We start from the raw sequence: 23,009 nt of genomic DNA on the forward strand, positions 1-23,009 counted from the left end.
TGTAAGGACTTACCATAATAGATGTTCGAGTATATTACTATTGGTATTACTGGATGTCCTTCCTTAGACCACTTTTGCAGTATTCCAAACTGTTGGTTTATTCACCAAATGCCCTGAAGATTCGGACAGAATACCAAAGCCAAAACTTTCCATAGGGCCATATGTCCATATGACCTAAGTCCACAGGCATAAGTAGATGTATGAGAGTAAATCCTCAGATTATCTTCACACTAGTTGGAATGCAGGTCTCACATCAGTTTGTCTGTTCTGCAAGTGGTTGTCAATGCAGTTGGCCTTCACTGGTTCAGATAAGTGCCCCCATTAGGGAACCTTCCTTTATATTTATCAGTTGTATTGTGTTTGTTGCTCTATTAGATATCAACTAACACAAGAAGGTGTGATTGTGGTATTATGATTCCCTACAATGATCTCCACTTCTAGTGCCTTTTCTGTCTAGGTGCAGTGCATAACTGCAAAAATTGTGTAATATGTAAGATGTCCTTCATGGATGCATCTGCAGTCATAACAAATGGATTGTCCTGTCGTCAGGCAGCCCTTCGGTCGGCCGGATTCCAAAGTCTGGGTCCGGCTTTGGCTGATGTCGCACTTCACCCGACGTCATCTCTGCTGGTCTTCGGGTATAAAGGCATCAGCCGACACCATTTTCCTCAGTCTTTCTTGCCGCGTGGCGCCCGAAGCAGAAGCTGTTCGCAAGTGCCGGTCGGTCAGATCCAGAGATTACTACTACGGAATACTACTTCGAAGACTTCTAAAAGCTAAGTACCCCGTTGGGGACTCTTTCTTGCCTCAGCCGATGTCAGAAAAAGTCAATAACTGTTTAACTTGTGGGAAACAAATACCTCATAAAGATTTCCACTCTTACTGTCTGCCTTGCTTAGGCCCAGACCACGACGTAGCAGCCTGTTCGGCCTGTGCTTCCTTCAACCGACGAACGCTTAGACGTCGGTCGGAGTTTGCTGAACAGTTTTTCGGCTCAGATTTTGCGTACATTATGCCGTCGGATCCTCCGACTACCCAAATTGTTAAAAAACGCAAAGAAAAAGACCGACACTCGCGGTCCGCTGTGTCGGCCGAAACCACGGTTAAGCAAGCCGCGAGTGTCTCGGTTTTGGCCGAAACCGAGAAAACTGGTCAATCTTCAGCCGAATCCATGACTACTACTGAGGCTCCTGCTACCTTACCTGAATCGGCCTCAGAAATTTTGCCTACAACTGTGGTTTCTAGTGATTTATCAGACACCATCCCTTTGGATGTCTCTACCCCAGCACGTGGTGCTGCTAGACCCCCTGCAGCCATGTCTATCAAGGCCTTTGCCAGGGCAAAAGCAGCCAAATCTGCTAAATCAGTGCCTATTAAACCTCCCTCACACAGGCCCACTTCTAGTTCACAAATGCTGACTCTGGCAGAAGATTTAATATCCTTAATTAGGGGATCCCAATCTCACCCAGACAGGGCCTCTAAGCCCCCAGAAAAGAGACCTAGGGCAGAGCCCCCCGAGCCAGTGTCCTCTGATGATTCTGCGGATGACTCAGACATTACAGACCAGCCAGAGGATCCTTTTTCTACTTATGAAGACTCCGATGCTGAAGAATCCATTCCAGCTGCCTCTCCACCAGAGGAATTTTCCTTTGGGGAAACCTTACATGCCATGAGAGAACAATTCCAATGGCAGGGACAAGATTTCTCAGTTTCAAGAAAAAGGCTTAGGACTTTTCTGCACTTACCACAACATAGGCCCTTAGCTATACCTCCTGTTCTGCCTGTTGTGGATGATGCATTTAATGATGTCTGCACTGCTCCTGATTCTTTACCTCCAGCCCCTGCCAAACCTGATAGATTTTACAGGGTGCCAGACACTCATCACCACCTAAACAAGGCCCCACTGGCAGACCCCGAAACTATTTCCCAGGGGCCTAAGGCAGTAGCCTCGACCACAGCAAAAAACCCTATTCCTTCTGAAAGGGAATCCAGGTCCTTAGAGAGATGGGGAAAAAGTTTACACCTCTGCTACTCTCTCAGCCAGAGCTTTAAACTGTCAGTTTCACATGATCCAATACCAAGAGTTTATGCTTGATCAGTTAACTAAAAAACTGTCCTCTGATGAATCTTTAGATAAGAAATATGTATTAGAAATGGTGAATAACATCCAACAGGTTAGTAACCATTCCTTAAAATGTGGCTATGATGCACTGGAGGCTTCATTTAGATCAGCCATGACTGGCACAGTGATAAGAAGACATGCATGGTTGAAAGAACAGGTCTTACCGGATCATGTTAAAGCAAAGCTATTAGATGCTCCTATGGATAAGGCCAGTCTATTTGGTACACCTGCCCAGCAGGTAATGAAGAAAATGGAAGAAAAGGCAAAATCTGTACAAACAGTTAAAGATTTCTTACAGGTTCAGCCCCCAAGGTTTAGCAGGAACTGGCCTGCCAAAAATTGGTCCTTTCCTGACTCCACAAGATCCCAAAGGGGCAGGAATAGACGCTCTAGAGGCAGAAATCAATCCAGACGAGGTGCCTACAGAGGACGACAGTGGCAAGGCAATAACCGAGGCACAGACACAACCACTGCCACTGCAACAGGACAATCACAGTGACTTGGCTCTAACTCTGCCTACCAGGGAGCAAATAGCAGCACCATTAGGCGGAAAGTTAGCCTTATTTTGCAAACCATAGACCAAGGCTACCGGTTCCACTTCCACACCTTACCAGTAAAAAGAGGAATGCCAAACCTGCCTCCAAATCAAAAAATAGAAGCTCTGCAGCAGATAACGGAATTAACAAAGATGAGAGCTGTGGAAAGAGTACCAATAACAGAACAGGGCAAAGGATTCTACTCCAGACTCTTCCTAGTACCAAGAAAAGAGAAAAGTTGGAGACCTATTCTCGACCTGTCCATCTTAAACACATACATCATTGTCCCAAAATTCAAAATGCTGACCCTACAGCAACTTCTTCCCATGCTGGGCAAGGAGTGTTGGCTGGTAACTCTAGATCTCAAGGAGGCATACCTGCACGTCCCCATTCGACCAAATTGCAGAAGATACCTCAGATTTCTTGCAGGATCAGAGCATTATCAATTCTCAGCATTGCCCTTTGGCTTATCTACTGCGCCCAGAGTATTCACAAAATGCCTGGCATCAGTAATCGCCCTCTGCAGAGTGCAGGGAATCCAAATTTATCCATACCTGGACGACTGCCTGTTACAAGCGGACAACAAAAGCAAGCTGACAACAGATTTACAAAGGGTCATTTACTTGCTACAAGCCCTGGGATACACAGTCAATTTACAAAAGTCAAGGCTGATACCATCCCAAACAAGAACATTCTTGGGCTGAATTGGACACAGTAAAACAAATGGCATTCCTAACTGCAGAAAAACAAAAGAACTCCCTCTTTACTTCTTGGCATTAACAAAGCAGAACAAACTAACAGCAAGAAAAGTTCTGCAGGCCTTGGGCTTCATGGCATCATGCATAATCTTGGTCCCACATGCCAGACTGCATATGAGAAAGCTACAGTGGTACCTAAAGAATTTATGGTCTCAACACAGGCACAGCTTAGAAGCAGAAATCCCACTAATCCCATGCCTAAAACAGGAGTTCCTATGGTGGGCTCAAGCATGCCAGTCAAACCCAGGCTTACCCTTCCACAACTTTCGAGCAAGCCAAACCATCACAACGGACGCCTCAGACCTAGGATGGGGGGCGCACATGCTGGACAAATGCGTACAAGGATGGTGGACTCAGGACCAGCTGCACCTGCACATAAACCAAAAAGAAATGCTGGCAGTAAAACTGGCAATCCAAAAATTCAGACCATTCCTCAAAGAAGGCCATTTGATGATAAGGACAGACAACACCACAGTCATGTGCTACATCATCAAACAGAGAGGCACTCATTCATACCCCCTATGCAGAATGACTTAGGACCTTTGGAATCTGGCTCTCAGCTACAACATCCAGTTACAGGCAATATTTGTACCGGGAAAAGAGAACACCCTAGCAGACATGTTAAGCAGAACCACCTCGGATGCTCACGAATGGATGCTACACCCGGACATCTTCAAGGCCATCACAAAGAAATGGGGAATGCCACAAATAGATCTATTCGCTTCCCCACTCAATCACCAGCTCAAAAAATTCTGCACAAGGACATTCCACCCACTTGCATGGAAGGTGGATTCTCTCTCCTTAAGCTGGAAAGGCCTGACAGCATATGCATTTCCACCTCTTCCCTTGATACACAAGGTACTACTGAAAATCAAAGAGGAACGTCCAAGGATAATCCTGATAGCTCCGAACTGGCCAAGACAACACTGGTACCCATTGCTGAGGAGCATGTCTCGGGAGAAAATGTGGTCAATACCCCTGATGCCTTTGATGTTAACTCAGAACAACTACAACATCATGCATCCAAACCTAAAAACCTTGCAACTGACTGCCTGGAACATCACATAGCAGCAACTAACCCAGATATTTCCCAAAGGGTCAAAGACATTATCCTTGAAGCCCGCAGACCTTCAACAAGAAGGAACTATGCAGGAAAATGGAAAAGGTTTGTCATTTGGAGTACTGAAAGAGGAAAAGATGTGTCGAACATAGATATTGCTAACATTCTGGAGTACTTGGCAGAACTTCTACATACAGGCCTGTCCTATTCCTCCATCAAGATACATGCATCAGCTATTTCAGCAGAATACAGCTTTGATCCACCTGTCTTTTCACATCCCCTACTCAGGCAGTTCCTCAGAGGGATCAAGAATGTAAAACCTCCTAGGAAACCACCATTACCAGCATGGGACTTGAACTTTGTGCTAGAAAAGTTGACACTCCTCCGCTTGAACCAGCAGCAACAGCAGATCTACAACACCTGTCATGGAAAACTGCTTTCCTACTGGCAATTACCTCAGCAAGGAGGGTTTCGGAACTACAGGCCTTAGTGGCAGTGCAACCCTTCCTAATCTTCCATCAAGATAGGGTGTCCATGAGAACTAATCCTACATTTATGCCTAAGGTGGTATCCAGAGTGTGTTTAAACCAGGCAATCCACCTACCTACCTTCTTTCCCAATCCACAAAACAGAGGGGAAAGAATGCTGCATACCTTGGATGTAGATAGACAGTTACGCTACTACCTGGACAGAACCAAAAGTAACAGAAAGCTGACCAGCTTTTTGTAGCCTATGCAACAGGAAGGGAAGGAAAAGCAATTTCCAAACAGACAATCTCCAAATGGATAGGAAATTGCATAAGATTCTGTTACTCCTACCATGGAAAACCAATTCCACAGAACATAAGGCCTCATTCTACAAGGGCTACAGCCACTACCACAGCTTTCTTACGAGGAGTGGCAACCAAGGACATTATTGAGGCTGCTACTTGGACCTCCGTGCATACATTTGCCAAGCATTATAATTTACCTCTATATTCTAGATCCCGAGCAGGGTTTGCCACTGCTGTACTGCAAGGGATCCTAACCACACCATAATTTTTCTTCCTCCTCCCTAGTTGGCTATGGTATTCTACCCATTTAGTTATGACTGCAGATGCATCCATGAAGGACATAGTACAGTTTTGTACCTACCATAAATGTAGATGTCCGAACTGGATAGCATCTGCAGTCAGGATTACCTCCCTCCTTCCCTCTGTGGTACTCCTAGGTATTTACCCTCCTAATAGCTAGCTGGGGAGTCTGTTATGGTGTATTTGTTTGTATATATGTACATACATGCTTATTTTTGTGTTTGCCTTCTACCTTTTTGGAAACATTGGCATTTATCCAAAATTTAGCCTTCCAAGAGGGCAACTGGCATCTGGGGCAAGAAACACTGAGGAAAATGGCGTCGGCTGATGCCTTTATACCCGAAGACCAGCAGAGATGACGTCGGGTGAAGTGCGACATCAGCCGAAGCCGGACCCAGACTTTGGAATCCGGCCGACCGAAGGGCTGCCTGACGACAGGACAACCCATTTGTTATGACTGCAGATGCTATCCAGTTCGGACATCTACATTTATGGTAGGTACAAAACTGTACTTTGTTTGTTCTAAAACCCTAAGAACGAGACTTTCATCTGTTAATTCCTACTTGGAAACTTAGCATCTTAAGCACATTGACCAAGCAAAGATAGCAGACCCCTCTACCCTTGATGTCTCACTCGTTCACAAGAAAAAGTTCTAAGAGGCCTAGGCCTGATAATAATGATGCCCATTTGAACTCCCTGACATATACACAGAGGTCTCAGAATCTGCAGTACACCCACAACTACTCAGACTTCCACTATCTGGACCCTCCCAGAGGCTGATATGGCTTCTGAGATTCTACACATGTCTGAAATGACTGAAGTTGCTGACAGTGGTGAGCAAGGGATGCCCCACTTAATTTTGAAGGACCCAAAGGCATACCACCGATCCTAATTCGAGTGGAAATTCCTGCATTGATCATTGAGATTCTTCAGAAGTCAGAACTGTCACTTTTAGTCAAAGTGGACATCCCATGTACAAAAAAAAAAGTGAAAAAAGAAATGCTCTTTCCCCTCAGATGTCCAAAGAAAACGAGTGGATGGATTTTTCACAGGGCCTATTTAAGGTCATAATGGCACTCTACCACCTTCCTTTGCAGGACCTGCCACTACTACTACTGTTTCTCCTTCCACTCCTCAAAAGAGACAGTTACACACTACTACTGAAGATGATGAAGATGAATCAGACTTGTATGAGCAGTCTATGTCCTATTCATCCGAAATCCATTTGCCTGGTCAAGTGGCCTCGGGTGATGAAGATTCCCATTCTCCAGACTCCCTTGATGAAGATTCCCATTCTCAGTCTCCCCTGTTGAAGAAGCTTTGTTTGAAGAAACTATTCTTAATATAATGAAGCATTTTGAATAGGAATTTAAACAGATGAACTTCAACTCCTGTTCTAGAGGCTTTCCTGGATGCCTTTGAATCCTCTTCTACTGCACAGGACTCCCAGCACCAGCACTTGAAAGGCCTCACAGGTTTTACAAGGTACCCGAGATTCTGAAATTTTTGTACAAAAGTCCTGTCTGTATTTTCCATGCCGATAGACAAGCCCTCTAAGTTAGTACCTGCTGTCAATGCTCTTTCTTCAGAAAAAAACTGCAGGGCAATGAACAGTGGAGAAAAGGTTTATGCATCTTCGTCTATGGCCTTTAGAGCTCTGAATTAGCAGACTCCTTATTGTCCATCCTCAGCAATTTAAATAAAACAGTTTACTTCCTGAGGAACCTACCAGTAAACAACATGTTTTATTTTTGGTGGCTCAGGCTTCCCAAATATCTAGGCAGAGCATTAAATGCAGCTATGATGCAGTGGACGCCTCCCTCCAGGTCAGTTGCTACAAGTTCTATGGTGAGGAGGTATGCTTAGTTATGTTTTCAGCTCCCTCTAGAAAGTATTAAGGCAAAACAGATAGACTCTCCTTTAAACAAGTACCTTTTGTTTGGATTGGATGCTGCCAGTCTTTTTAAACAATTGTAGGAGCAAGATTAAATTATGAAGGACTGCAGACAGATCTTTATTACTTCTTTGCCAAGATACCAAAGGAATTACCCTGCAAAACTCACTGTCTTTGCTTGCAGGGACCCTAGGACTTCTCATAAGGCCAAGAAAATGCCTAGGAAAAGATTCCAGGACAAACCAGATGGTGGCTGCAGATCTGGGAGGCCTCTGTGCCCAGACAAGATGTCCTTCAAGAATGCAACTGCAGTCCTGACATATGGGTTGTCCTGCCTCAGGCAGCCCTTCGGTCGGCCGGATTCCAAAGTCTGGGTCCGGCGTCGACTGATGTCGCCTCTTCCCCGACGTCAGAGCGGCTGGGGTATAAAGGCATCCGCCAACGCCATCTTCTTCAGTCTTTCTTGCCGCGCAGTGCCCGAAGCAGAAGCAGTTCGCAAGTGCCGGTCGGTCAGCTCCTGTGTTTTCTGTTACCGAAGTCATCAAAAAGCTAAGTACCCCGTTGGGGAACATTTTTCCTTGCCTCAGCCGATGTCAGAAAAAATTGAAAAGGTTAATAATTGTTTGTCTTGTGGTAAACAAATAGCTTATAAGGACTTCCATTCTTACTGCCTTCCCTGCCTGGGCCCAGACCATGACGTCTTGGCCTGTGCTTGCTTTAATAAGCGCACACTCAGGCGCCGGGCAGAATTTGCCAAAGACTTTTTTGGCGAAAATTACGCTTATATCATGCCGTCGGAACAACCGACAGCACATATTTCCAAAAAAACGCAAGGACCGGGACCGACTTCCTCGGCCCGCGTCGTCCACTGATACCACGCCTAAGCCTTCCGCGAGTGCATCGGTCTCTTCGAAGGTGGTAATTCAACCGCTCCAGGCCGACAACACCGCTTTACCGCGTACTTCGGTCCCGGAGGTTTCCCCGGTGCCGGATGTCCTTCATGGATGCATCTGCAGTCATAACAAGTGGGTTGTCCTGTCGTCAGGCAGCCCTTCAGTCGGCCGGATTCCAAAGTCCGGGTCCGGCTTCGGCTGATGTCGCACTCCACCCGACGTCATCTCTGTTGGTCTTCGGGTATAAAGGCATCAGCCGACGCCATTTTCCCCAGTCTTTCTTGCCGGGCGCTCAAGCAGAAGCTGTTCGCAAGTGCCGGTCGGTCGGATCCAGAGATTACTTCTACCGAATACTACTCAAGACTTCTAAAGCTAAGTACCCGCTGGGGACTCTTTCTTGCCTCAGCCGATGTCAGAAAAAGTTAACAATTGTTTAAACTGTGGGAAACAAATACCTCATAAAGATTTCCACTCTTACTGTCTGCCTTGTTTAGGCCCAGCCCACGACGTAGCAGCCTGTTCGCCTGTGCTTCCTTCAACCGACGAACGCTTAGGCGCCGGTCGGAGTTCGCAGAACAGTTTTTCGGTTCTGATTTTGCGTACATTATGCCGCCGGATCCTCCGACTACCCAATCTGGCAAAAAACGCAAAGATAAAGACCGACACATCGGGTCCGCGGTTTCGCCGAAACCTTGGTCAAGCAAATCAGAGTGTCTCGGTTTCGCCGAAACCGAGAAAACTGAACAAAGTACAGCTGAACCTATTCCTACAACTGAGGCCCCTGCTACAACTCTTGAAACGACTTCAGAAATTTTACCCACTACGGTGGTTGACTTATCAGACACCATCCCCTTGGATGTTTCTACCCCAGCACGTGGTGCTGCTAGGCCTCCAGCAGCCATGTCCATTAAGGCCTTCGCCAGGGCTAAAGCTGCCAAGACTACTAAAACAGTGCCTGTTAAACCACCCCATCCAGGCCCTCTTCTAGTTCTCAAATGCTTACCTTGGCAGAAGATTTAATTTCTTTAATTAGAGGATCTCAATCTCACCCAGACAGGGCCTCTCAGCCCCCAGAGAAGAGACCTAGGGCAGAGCCCCCCGAGCCAGTGTCCTCTGATGATTCTGCTGATGAATCAGACATAACTGACCAGCCAGAGGCTCCCTTCTCCAATTTTGAAGATTCTGATGCTGAAGAATCCATCCCAGCTGCTTCCCCACCAGAAGAGTTTTCCTTTGGGGAAACTTTGCATGCCATGCGAGAACAGTTCCAATGGCAGCAACAGGATTTTTCAGACTCCAGAAAAGACTTAGGACCTTTCTGCACCTCCCTCAGCACAGGCCCTTGGCTATACCCCCTGTTCTCTCTGTGGTGGATGATGCTTTCAATGATGCTTGCTCCGCCCAGATTCTTTACCCCCAGCCCCTACCAAACCAGACAGATTTTACAGGGTGCCAGATACTCATCACCACCTTTACAAGGCTCCACTTGCAGACCCAGAAACTATATCCCAGGGCCCCAAGGCAGTAGCCGACCATAGCTAAAACCCTATTCCTTCTGAAAGGGAAGCAAGGTCATTAGACAGATGGGGTAAAAAGGTCTACACTTCAGCTACTCTCTCAGCTAGAGCTTTAAACTGTCAGTTTCACATGATACAATACCAAGAGTTTTATGCTGGATCAGTTAACTAAAAAACTAACCACTGATGAATCTCTTGATAAGAAATATGTATTAGATATGGTAAATAACATACAACAGGTTAGCAACCATTCCTTAAAATGTGGCTATGATGCACTGGAGGCTTCATTTAGATCAGCCATGACAGGCACAGTGATAAGAAGGCATGCATGACTAAAGGAACAAGCTTTACCGGATCATGTTAAAGCTAAGTTGCTAGATGCTCCTATGGACAAGACAAGTTTGTTTGGTACATCTGCCCAGCAGGTTATGAAGAAAATGGAAGAAAAGGCAAAATCTGTTCAAACTGTTAAAGATTTCTTGCAGGTTCAACCCCAAGGTTTAGCAGGAACTGGCCTGCCAAAATTGGTCCTTTCCTGACTCCACAAAATTTCAAAGGGGCAGGAATAGACGCTCCAGAGGCAGAAACCAATCCAGAGGAGGTGCCTACAGAGGAAGACAGTGGCAAGGTAACAACAGAGGCACAGACACGGCCACTGCCACTACATCAACACAACCACAGTGACTTAACCCTAAACCCGCCTACCAGGGAACAAATAGCAGCTCCTCTAGGCGGAAAGTTAACCTTATTTTCAAAGAACTGGCACTACATAACAAAGGACAAGTGGATTTTACAAACCATAGATCAAGGTTACCGGTTTCACTTCCACACTATTCCAGTCAAAAGAGGAATGCCAAATCTACCTCCAAATCAAAAAACAGAGGCTCTACGCCAGATAATGGAGTTAGCAAACATGAGAGCTGTGGAAAGAGTGCCAGCAGCAGAGCAAGGAAAGGGGTTCTACTCCAGACTATTCTTAGTTCCAAGAAAGGAAAAAGTTGGAGACCAATTCTCGACCTGTCCACCTTAAATACATACATCATTGTCCCAAAATTCAAAATGCTGACCCTACAGCAACTTCTTCCATGCTGGGCAAGGAGTCTTGGCTGGTAACTCTAGATCTCAAGGAGGCATACCTGCACGCCCCATTCGACCAATCTGCAGAAGATACCTCAGATTTCTTGCAGGATCAGAGCACTATCAATTCTCAGCATTGCCTTTGGCTTATCTACTGCCCAGAGTATTCACAAAATGCCTGGCATCAGTAATCGCCCATTGCAGACTTCAGGGAATTCAAATTTACCCATACCTGGACGACTGCCTACTACAAGGGGACAACAAAAGCAAGCTGACAACAGATTTACAAAGGGTCATTTACTTGCTACAAGCACTGGGATACACAGTCAATTTACAAAAGTCAAGGCTAATACCATCCCAAACAAGGACTTTCTTGGGCTGAATTGGACACAGTAAAACAAATGGCATTCCTGACTACAGAAAACAAAAAGAACTCCCTCTATACTTCTTGGCACTAACAAAACTGAACAAGTTAACAGCAAGAAAAGTACTGCAGGCCTTGGGCTTCATGGCATCATGCATAATCTTGGTTCCATTTGCCAGACTACATATGAGAAAACTACAGTGGTACCTAAAGAATTTATGGTCCCAACACAGACACAGTCTAGAAACAGAAATCCCACTAATTCCATGCTTAAAACAGGAGTTCCTATGGTGGGCTCAGGCATGCCAGTCAAACCCAGGCCTACCCTTTCGCAGATGTCAAGCAAGCCAGACCATCACAACAGACGCTTCAGACCTAGGATGGGGGGCACACATGCTGGACAAATGCGCAAGGATTGTGGACACAGGATCAACTTCAACTGCACATCAACCTAAAAGAAATGCTGGCAGTAAAACTGGCAATCCAAAAGTTCAAACCATTTCTCAAAGAGGGCCAGTTGATGATAAGGACAGACAACACCACAGTCATGTGGTACATCAACAAACAGGGAGGCACTCATTCATACCCCTATGCAGAATGACCTTGGAGCTGTGGACCCTGGCACTCAGCTACAACATCCAGTTACAGGCAATATTTGTACCAGGGAAAGACAATACCCTAGCAGACATATTAAGCAGAACCACTTCGATGCCCACGAATGGAAGCTTCATCCGACATCTTCAAGACCATCTCAAAGAAATGGGGAATGCCACAGATAGACCTATTCGCATCACCTCTCAATCACCAGCTCAAAAAATCTGCACAAGGACATTCCACCCATTAGCATGGAAAGTGGATTCGCTCTCTTTCAACTGGAAAGGCCTAACAGCATATGCATTCCCGCCTTCCTTTGATACACAAGGTACTACTAAAAATCAAGGAAGAACGCCCAAGGATAATCCTGATAGCTCCAAACTGGCCAAGACAACACTGGTACCCACTACTGAGGAGCATGTCTCGAACAATATGTGGACAATTCCCTGATGCCTTTGATGTTAACGCAGAACAACTACAGCATCATACATCCAAACCTAAAACCTTACAACTGACTGCATGGAACATCACATAACAGCAGCTATTCCAGAACTTTCCCAAAGAGTTAAAGACATTATTCTGGAAGCACGCAGACCTTCAACAAGAAGGAACTATGCTGGAAAATGGAAAAGGTTTGTCATCTGGAGTACGGAAAGAGGAAAAGATGTGCCAAACATAGATATGCCTAACATTCTGGAGTATCTGGCCGAACTTCTTCATTCAGGCCTGTCCTACTCCTCCATCAAGATACATGCATCAGCTATTTCAGCAGAATACAGCTTTGATACACCTGTTTTTTCGCACTCTTTGCTCAGACAATTCCTCAGAGGAATCAAGAATGTAAAACCTCCAAGGAAACCACCATTACCAGCTTGGGATTTAAACTTTGTGCTAGAAAAGTTGACACTAGCACCCTTTGAACCAGCAGCAGCAGCAGACCTACAACACCTATCATGGAAAACTGCTTTCCTACTGGCAATTACTTCAGCAAGGAGGGTTTCAGAACTACAGGCCTTAATGGCAGTGCAACCCTTCCTAATCTTCCACCAAGATAGAGTGTCCATGAGGACTAATCCTACATTTATGCCTAAGGTGGTATCCAGAGTGTCTTTAAACCAGGCAATCCACCTACCTACCTTCTTTCCCAACCCACAAAACAGAGGGGAAAGAATACTGCATACCTTGGATGTACATAGACAGCTACGCTACTACTTGGACAGAACAAAAAATATCAGAAAGACTGACCAACTTTTTGTAGCCTATGCAACAGGAAGGGAAGGAAAAGCTATTTCCAAACAGACAATCTCCAAATGGATAGGAAATTGCATACGATTCTGTTACTCCTTCCATGGAAAACCAATTCCACAGAACATAAGACCTCATTCTACAAGAGCAACAGCCACTACCACAGCCTTCTTACGAGGAGTGGCAACCAAAGAAATTATTGAGGCGGCTACTTGGACCTCCGTGCATACATTTGCCAAGCATTATAATTTGCCTCTATATTCCAGATCCCGAGCAGGGTTTGCCACTGCTGTACTGCAAGGGATCCTAAACACACCATAATCTACCTTTATCCTCCTCCCTAGTTGGCTATGGTATTCTACCCACTTGTTATGACTGCAGATGCATCCATGAAGGACATAGTACAGTTTTGTACCTACCATAAATGTAGATGTCCGAACTGGATAGCATCTGCAGTCAGGATTACCTCCCACCATCCCTCTGTGGTACTCCTAGGGTGTTTACCCTTCTAATAGCTAGCTGTTGGGGGAGTCTTTTATGGTGTATTTGTTTTGTATATGTACATACATGCTTATTGTTGTGTTTACCTCTATCTATTTGGAAACATTGGCATCTATCCAAATTTTAGCCTGCAAGAGGGCTACTGGCATCTGGGGCAAGAAACACTGAGGAAAATGGCGTCGGCTGATGCCTTTATACCCGAAGACCAACAGAGATGACGTCGGGTGGAGTGCGACATCAGCCGAAGCCGGACCCGGACTTTGGAATCCGGCCGACTGAAGGGCTGCCTGACGACAGGACAACCCACTTGTTATGACTGCAGATGCTATCCAGTTCGGACATCTACATTTATGGTAGGTACAAAACTGTACTATCTTATCTCTTTAATTCGTGGATCCCAGCCTCATCCAGACAGGGCCTCTCTCCCTCCTCCAGAAAAGAGGCCTAGAGCAGAGCCCCGTGAGCCAGTATCCACAGATGATTCCTCTGATGACTCAGAACATACAGACCCTCCTGAGGCTCCTTATTCTCCTTACGAAGACTCTGATGCTGAAGAGTCCATCCCTTCAGCCTCTCCGCCTGAGGAATTTTCCTTTGGGGAAACCTTGCATGCTATGAGGGAACAATTTCAGTGGCAGGGCCAAGATTTCTCAGACTCCAGAAAAAGGCTTAGGACCTTTCTACATTTGCCACAACATAGGCCTTTAGCTATACCTCCAGTTCTTTCTGTTGTAGATGATGCATTTAATGATGCTTGCACTACTCCTGATTCATTACCTCCGGCTCCTGCTAAGCCCGATAGGTTCTACAGGGTCCCGGACACTCATCACCATTTATACAAGGCTCCTTTTGCAGATCCAGAGACTATCTCCCAGGGCCCTAAAACTGTAGCAACTACTTCTACTAAAAACCCCCTCCCCTCTGAAAGGGGGGTGCAGAACTGGACACATCAAAACAAATGGCATTCCTAACTGCAGAAAAGAAAGAGCAACTTCCTCTCTACTTCTTGGCATTAACAAAGCAGAACCATCTAACTGCAAGAAAAGTGCTACACGCTCTAGGCTTCATGGCATCCTGCATAATACTGGTCCCTCATGCCAGACTGCATATGAGAAAGCTACAGTGGTACCTAAAGAATTTGTGGTCCCAACACAAGCACAGCCTAGAAACCAAAATTCCAATAATCCCATGCCTGAAGCAAGAGTTCCTATGGTGGGCTCAGGCCTGTCAATCAAACACAGGATTGCCCTTCTGCAACAGTCAACCAAGACAAACCATCACGACAGATGCCTCAGACCTCGGTTGGGGGCACACATGCTGGGCAAGTGCATTCAAGGCCTATGGACTCAAGACCAGCTGCACCTGCACATAAATCTAAAGGAAATGATGGCAGTAAAATTGGCAATCCAGTCATTCAGACCTTTTCTCCAAGAAGATCAGTTGATGATAAGGACAGACAACACCACAGTTATGTGGTACATCAACAAACAGGGAGGCACACATTCATATCCTCTATGCCGGCTGGCACTGGACCTATGGGATGTGGCTCTGAGCTACAACATTCAGTTACAAGCAATTTTGTACCGGGAAGGAAAACATTCTAGCAGACATACTAAGCAGAACTACCACAGATGCCCACGAATGGATGCTGCATCCGGACATCTTCAAAGCCATCACAAGAGAATGGGGATTACCACAAATAGACTTGTTTGCATCCCCACTCAATCACCAGCTAAAGAAATTCTGCACAAGGACGTACCACCCACTTGCTTGGAAGGTGGACTCCCTATCTTTCAGTTGGAAAAACCTGACAGCATACGCATTCCCACCACTTCCTTTGATACACAAGGTGCTTCTGAAGACCAAAGAGGAACGTCCGAGGATCATTCTGATAGCTCCAGACTGGCCAAGACAACATTGGTATCCATTGCTGAGGAGCATGTCTCGGGAACAAATATGGACACTCCCCCTGATCCCATTGCTGTTAACACAGAACAACTACAACATCCTGCATCCAAACCTGAAGACTCTGCAGCTAACTGCCTGGAACATTACATAACAGCAATTAACCCAAATTTATCCCAAAGGGTTAAAGACATAATCCTGGAGGCTCGTAGACCTTCAACAAGAAAGAATTATGCAGCAAAATGGAAAAGATATCTCATTTGGAGTACTGCAAAGGGCAAGATGTGACACTGGTGAACATAGCCAACATCCTGGAGTACTTGGCAGAGCTCTTCCATACAGGCCTGTCCTATTCTTCCATCAAGGTACATGCATCAGCTATTTCAGCAGAATACAGCTTGGATCCTCCTGTCTTCTCTCATCCTCTGCTCAGACAGTTTCTGAGAGGAATTAAAAATGTGAAACCTCCCAGGAAACCTCCATTGCCAGCATGGGACTTGAACGTTGTGCTAGAAAAATTGACACTTCCCCCTTTCGAACCAGCAGCAACAGCAGAATTACAATACTTATCCTGGAAGACTGCTTTCCTGCTGGCAATAACTTCAGCAAGAAGGGTCTCTGAACTACAGGCATTAATGGCAGTGCAACCCTTCCTGATCTTCCAAGATAGAGTGTCCATGAGAACAAATCCTAAATTTATGCCTAAGGTGGTATCCAGAGTCTCTTTAAATCAGGCTATCCACCTACCTACATTCTTCCCCAACCCACAGAACAGGGGAGAAAGACTCTTGCATACCTTGGATGTACATAGACAATTACGCTACTACCTGGACAGGACAAAAACCAATAGAAAAACTGACCAGCTTCTGGTAGCATATGCAACAGGAAAGGAAGGAAAACCAATTTCAAAACAGACAATCTCCAAATGGATAGGAAATTGCATTAGATTTTGTTACTCCTACCATGGAAAGAAAACCCCAGAGAACATCAGGCCTCACTCCACAAGGGCTACAGCCACTACCACAGCTTTCTTACGAGGAGTGGCTACCAAGGACATTATAGAGGCTGCTACTTGGACCTCCGTGCATACATTTGCCAAGCATTACAATTTACCTCTATACTCTAGATCCCGAGCAGGTTTTGCCACTGTTGTTTTGCAAGGGATCCTAACTACACCATAATCTCTACTCTTTTCCTCCTCCCCTAGTTTAGCTATGGTATTCTACCCATTTGTAAGGACTGCAGATGCAGCCTTGAAGGACATAGTACAGTTTTGTACCTACCATAAATGTAGATGTCCGATAGGAATGCATCTGCAGTCAGGATTACCCACCCACCTTCCCCTCTGAGGTACTCCTAGGGTATTTGCCAACCTTCAGCTAGCTTGGGGGGGGATCTATTATGGTGTATTTGTTTGTATATATGTACATACATGCTTATTTTATGTGTTTGCTCTCTACTATTTGGAAACTTTGGCATTTATCCAAATTTAGCCGTCCAAGAGGGCACCTGGCATCTGGGGCAAGAAACACTGAGGAAAATGGCGTCGGCTGATGCCTTTATACCCGAAGAACTGCCGCAATGACGTCGGGTGAAGTGCGACACCAGCCGAAGCCAGACCCAGACTTTGGAATCCGGCCGACCGAAGGGCTGCCTGACGACAGGACAACCCATTTGTAAGGACTGCAGATGCATTCCTATCGGACATCTACATTTATGGTAGGTACAAAACTGTACTATATATATATATATATATATATATATATATATATATATATTTGCAAATGTTTGGATTTTTTATTGCATTTTCCAAATTTAGCCTTCCTAGAGGGCACCTGGCATCTGGGGCAAGAAACACTGAGGAAGATGGCGTCGGCTGACGCTTTTATACCCCAGGCGTGACGCCGGGAAAGGGCGACATCAGCCGACGCCGGACCCAGACTTTGGAATCCGGCCGACCGAAGGGCTGCCTGAGGCAGGACAACCCATATGTGATGACTGCAGATGCATACCTATCGGATATCTACATTTATGGTAGGTACAAAACTGTACTTTGCACCTTCTGTTCCGCTGAGCTAAGTGCCATCACCAGAAGCTTCCTTCCACAGTGGACTTACTCATGCAGCAGAAGGGCTCCCTACTTCATCTCTTTTATGTACCTCAGGATGCATAATACTCAGGGTTGTGTGCTAAGCCCTCTGTTGTTCACCATCCTCACCCATGACTGTTCTGCAAAGTACAACACCAATCACATCATTAAGTTTGCAGATGATACTACTACGGTTGTGGGCCTCATCAAAGGGGAGGATGAAAGAGCTTATAGAGACAAGGTCTACTCATTGATTGACTGGTGTGCTAAGAACAACCTCGACCTGAATGTTAATAAAACAAAAGAAATCATTATAGACCACAGGAAAATGTCAACAACACACCTACTGTTTATAAGTGGTGAAGAGGTGGAAAGGATCAAATAGTTGAGAGCATTCTCATTAGTAGCTTCATATTTTGATTTGGGAACATTACAATAGTAGAAAGAAAGACTCTACAGAGAGTGGTGCGAGTTGCCGGAAAAGTCATGGGCACAGACTTACCATCAATCCAGGATCTCTTCGGAGCAAGAAGCATTAAATGCGCATCCAAAATAATTTGTGACCCTTCCCACCCTGCACATAGCTGCTTTACACAAATGTCTTTGGGCAAGAAATATTGCAGTATCAGCAGCAGGACCACCAGATACTTAAACAGGTTCTACCCAGCAGTGTTGAGACTTACAAACTCTGATACCAGCCACCAATTATTTAGTCAGTAATCATTCACAATACATAGTTCAGCTGGTGTGCAATGTCTTTTGCTGGTTTTTGTTTTTTTTTTTCTTTAATGTAGCATTATATTCTCTTATTCATGTGCAATTGCCTGCTGTTTGTCTGATACAGATGAGCAAAGGAGGACAATCTCAACATGTGCAATCCTACTCTGTCATGCTGCTATGTACAGTATACTTCTTATGACTGTCTGAGGGGACTTGTGTGTTTTCGCTGTTATTGGTTTATTTATTCTCCTGGGGTCTTGTATTGAATATCTTTTTAAAATTGAAATGTTATACTATTGTTCTTGTTATCCTTGCATCCTATGTACTCTCTGGTGAGTTGATGCTTGGAATTTCATTTAGGCTGCGCTTGTGTAATCCTAAATGACAATAAAGTTTACTTTGACTTCCCTGTCTTCCCTCAGCATAACATTATGGATGACAGGATTCTGATCCCTTTTAGATGCTAATTTTCTGAAGATGTGCTTAAGATATTCCAAGAGGCAAGGAAACTTGCTACCAAACAATCTTACATAGTACAATGGAAAAAATTTACTATTTGTTATCAACCTAAATATCAGGACCCACTTCAGCCTAATGCCCTAGTGGTCCTCCCTTATTTGTGAGAGCTCTTGCAGTCTAGCCTAGCACACATATCTATTATGGTAAACATTTCAGCCATATCAGTGTGCCTACTTTTGGACCCACAGCTGCTGGCCAGACTACCAGTAGAACAGATCTTAAAAGATGAAACCTCCTAGGAAAGCGGTTCCCCCAATTGGGACCTCAAATTTGTTGTGGAAAAAGTAATTTTCCCTCCTTTTAACCAGCAGCATCTGCCTCTCTGAAATTTTGTACTTGGAAAACTATTCTTCTGGTAGCTCTCACCTATGTCATACAAGTCTCCAAATTACAGGGCCTTTTGCCAACTCATGCCTTCCTTATTTTTCATAAGGACACTGTGCCTTTAAGGTCCAATCCCTCCTTCATGTTTAAAGTAGTAAATGAATTGTTCCTTAATCAGGCCATAAATTTGCTCACTTTCTTCCTTAATCCACAAGATAAGGGATGTGCATAGACACCGCAAATTCTTCCTGGTTAAGAACAAAGGTATTTGTTTGTCTTTTTAAAGATTCCAAATTAGGAAACCCAAGCTATTGCTGACTGGATTTCTAAACCTATTTGCTTCTGCTTCAGTCTTCATGGGAAATCCTTACCTTCTCCAGCAAAAGCTCATTCCACTAGAGCAGTTGCCTCATTTTGAGTCTTTTACAAGTGGATGGACTCGAGCACAATTTTAGAGGCAGCTACTTGGTCTTATGTGCATAGTTCAACAAGCATTGTAGAGTGGGTGACTTTTCTAAATCCAGAGCCACCTCCAACAGGTCAGTCCTCTCCGTATTGCAGACAATTCTCCTGTCTCCCTTTCTTCCACCCTTCACATTTCTTAAGCTGCTGGAATCACCCAGCAGTTTAGAATACTGCAACAATTTATCATGACAGTAGATGTCCTACTGATGCCTGTTGCTGTACTCCATCCCCCCTACCATCTCTGTTTTCTGATTCTTCTCCCTTTTCTCCTCATGGACTGAAGGGGATCACGGTTTTCCTGCCACTCCCCCTTTAGCTGACCAGTTTAATTTACCTGTCAGGCCTCTTCAGACTTACTGGCTTGGAGATAGTGTGATGATTTACAGTTTTAGCCACTTATTTACCCTTACACCGACAGGCTTTGGTCATAATGTTGGACATGTAACTCTACGGAGGGTTCTGGTTTTGGTGCCCTGGCTAGATGTCCAGGTTATTTGGTAAGATAACTCAAAAGTTTGGAACACCTCAGTAATGATCAGTAGAACTTCTGCTGTTATGGTGAGTTCTTATACAACTGTACGTTACCTCCCACCATCCCTTCTTGCCTTTTCTGGACGTCATAGGCTGATATGGGGCACCCTACCCCTGTTAACTGCCCCTTAGTCCCCTGTATGGACCTCTGACCTGTTCAGGCCTGGTTAGTTTTTAAGAGGCTTATTTCTGCTTGTCTCTGGGCCAGAGGATGTCCTTGTGTTACTGCTTAACTAGGACCCTTTGGACTTGCCATTGCTGGACAAGAAAGATCTAAAATAGTGTGGTCAGACGTCAGCTTTATACATGAACCCTAATGATGTCCCTAATGGGTGGACTTCTGCCCAGCCTGTTGTGGAAAGGGTGCTGAGCTCAGGAAGTCAGGCTGAATGTTGGTTCTTTTGCGGCTGAAGTCCCAGTAATATGGACTTCTGCAGCTTTGAGTTCTTAAACAATTGTACTTTCATGGCCTGTGTCTGAAATTGATCATGTTGTGATCAGTCCATCTTGCAGCTACCAATTATTCAGTCAGTCAGTAAGATAAATAAATGCATGCACAAGTATATACATATTAGCAATGCATGCAGTTATAAGGAATTGTTATTTTAGTGCACTGTAAAGAGAAGACTTTCTTGTGAAGTATGTCCATGTATTTCAGTATGTATATGGTGCTTGCCTGTTTAAATACATTTCGATGACTTTTTGCATTAGAAACTGATTTTTTTTTCCTGATAACAACTTATGTTGAAGTTAGGAACAATGTGGAGGCAACTGTATTGATTGCATGGTGTGTGTGTGTGTGTGTGTGTGTGTGTGTGTGTGTGTGTGTGTGTGTGTGTGTGTGTGTGTGTGTGTGTACAAAAAGTTGTGAATCAAAAGTACTCATTAGTTAAGTAGTGCCAGCAGTCAGCTACCATCAATGTATCTAAAAGGCAGCTAAAATTCCTCTGTTGCAGTTGAAATGTAAAATCTTTGTATTGTTGAAATTTTACAAAATGTGCTTCAGAGACGGATGCATTTTTGTGAAATTACTTCATTTTTGGAATTCTTCGGTATATAAGAAAATGAAAAATTTCTGCCTGCCCAGGCACACTGTCTTCTATGTTTTGTGAAGGAATATTGGAGTAATGCAGACATGCCGCTTAAAAATCTTGTGCTTTTGAACTTGAAGACCAGAAGTCTGATGCTGTTTGGATTTTTATGCCCTTCACTGAATACATTACAAAGGTAGCATCATCACTTCTAAGAGAAAATCACTTGTAAGCCATTACAAATTTGCTGAACAGTATTTGACTGCTGAAGTGATGCTTACCAGAATGCATTTTTTTGTATCATTTATAACCATAGGTAAAATGTGCACCATACTGGCCAAAGAAAGAAGAAAATGTAATAACATTTGAAGAGACAAACTTTAAATTAACATTGATGTCAGAAGATATTAAGTCATATTACACAGTACGTCAACTTGAATTAGAGAATCTTTTGGTAAGTACAATGCCAGCATAATATTTATTACTACTTTGTTTATTACTTTGTTTTTTGTTTTTTTTTTTTTTTTGCTATTTACATAGCTAAAATAGCTTGCTTGATAAACATCAGCATTATTTAAATGCCTGTGTGTGAGCCAGTGATAAATTTTGTGAGAAGCAGCTGAATGGTACACACGTTATACCACTAAGTGTACTTTTATTTGTGTAGCAACATTGCAGCTGTAGTTCTCATTTGGTGAAAAGCATCTTCCCCTATTTGTAGGGTATTAAACATTCCTCTGTGGATTGTGATTTTTTAACTCTTCAGGATCTAAGTCTACCATTGGCCAACTTTGAGCAGTGCACATAAAAAGACCTAATTGATGAAACTAAATTAGTACCTACAGTGGAACATTAAACCCTTACAACTATTGTATGACCCCCATCTTCCATGAGACATGTCAGTTTCTTTTCCTGATTTACATCAAGAAATGTTATCTTGGTACTTGCCAAAGAACCAGTTTTCCTCTTCTTGATTAGGTTGCTGTCGAGTCATATTGCAATAGAGTTTATTTGCACCCGCTAATGCAATTGTTCGAATTGTGTTGTAACAGTTCTGGATTTGAAAAAGTTGTTTAAAGTGAGTCTTAACAGTTTTGTAGGACAAGAACAATTGGGTACTTTCTGTGAATTTTTTTTGCATAGTTTGCTTGACAGCTGCCTAATCATTGCAGTTGTTCTGAACTAAATGTAGCTTTGCAACAATTTCAGTAGAAAATGGTACCAGTTCATAGATTAAGCTTTGTTATACAATTTTGGGCAAGTAGCAGTACTAGTGATGATCTCAGGATTGTTTGGCATAACTTTCCTGGTTTCTTCATGCAGAGCAACATCAAGATCCAACATCAAGCATTTTCCTTGATGGACCTAGGGTGAGCTCTTCTTCCCCTCAGTCGCTGTCCAACAAAAATAAAAACTTGAATTTCAGGAACATCCACATTGCCGTACTTAAAATGTATTGGTTCTATAAGAATACTTTTTCCTAAAGCACTTTATATCTCTTTTGATACTCAGAGTTCATGTCATGGTCCTTCCCAGCTTTTGAAAGTCATGCATTCTCATACCTAAACAGAAGCACATTAAGTGCTCTTAATTGCCATGAAAAATCCATGCCACCATTGGCTTTATAGAGTCAGGAAAGAGCAAAGTGCTGCAGATGCCAGTCATTTAATTTGGGTCTGTATCACGGTATCGAAAAATCATTTAATTGAACAGAACTGTAAATCGAACTGCCATTCATCGAGGTGTTTATAGTGAGATCACAGTACAGCGAAAATCAGAAAATGTGCCTTTT

General features: G+C 44.1%; 1 protein-coding gene across 2 annotated transcripts in view; it reads left to right on the forward strand.

Moving 5' to 3' along the window:
• The window catches only part of PTPN1 (protein tyrosine phosphatase non-receptor type 1), a 1,504,923-nt gene that overhangs the window by 832,626 nt on the left and 649,288 nt on the right, over nucleotides 1-23,009 (forward strand). For both annotated transcript variants that reach the window (XM_044089947.1, XM_044089948.1), the window contains exon 5: nucleotides 21,534-21,671. In XM_044089947.1, coding sequence (XP_043945882.1) covers nucleotides 21,534-21,671 — 138 coding nt within the window. The remainder of the gene's footprint in view (nucleotides 1-21,533; nucleotides 21,672-23,009) is intronic.

Source organism: Protopterus annectens, chromosome 12.part0, assembly GCF_019279795.1.
Source record: "Protopterus annectens isolate FY-2018-M chromosome 12.part0, PAN1.0, whole genome shotgun sequence".
NCBI lineage: Eukaryota > Metazoa > Chordata > Ceratodontiformes > Protopteridae > Protopterus > Protopterus annectens.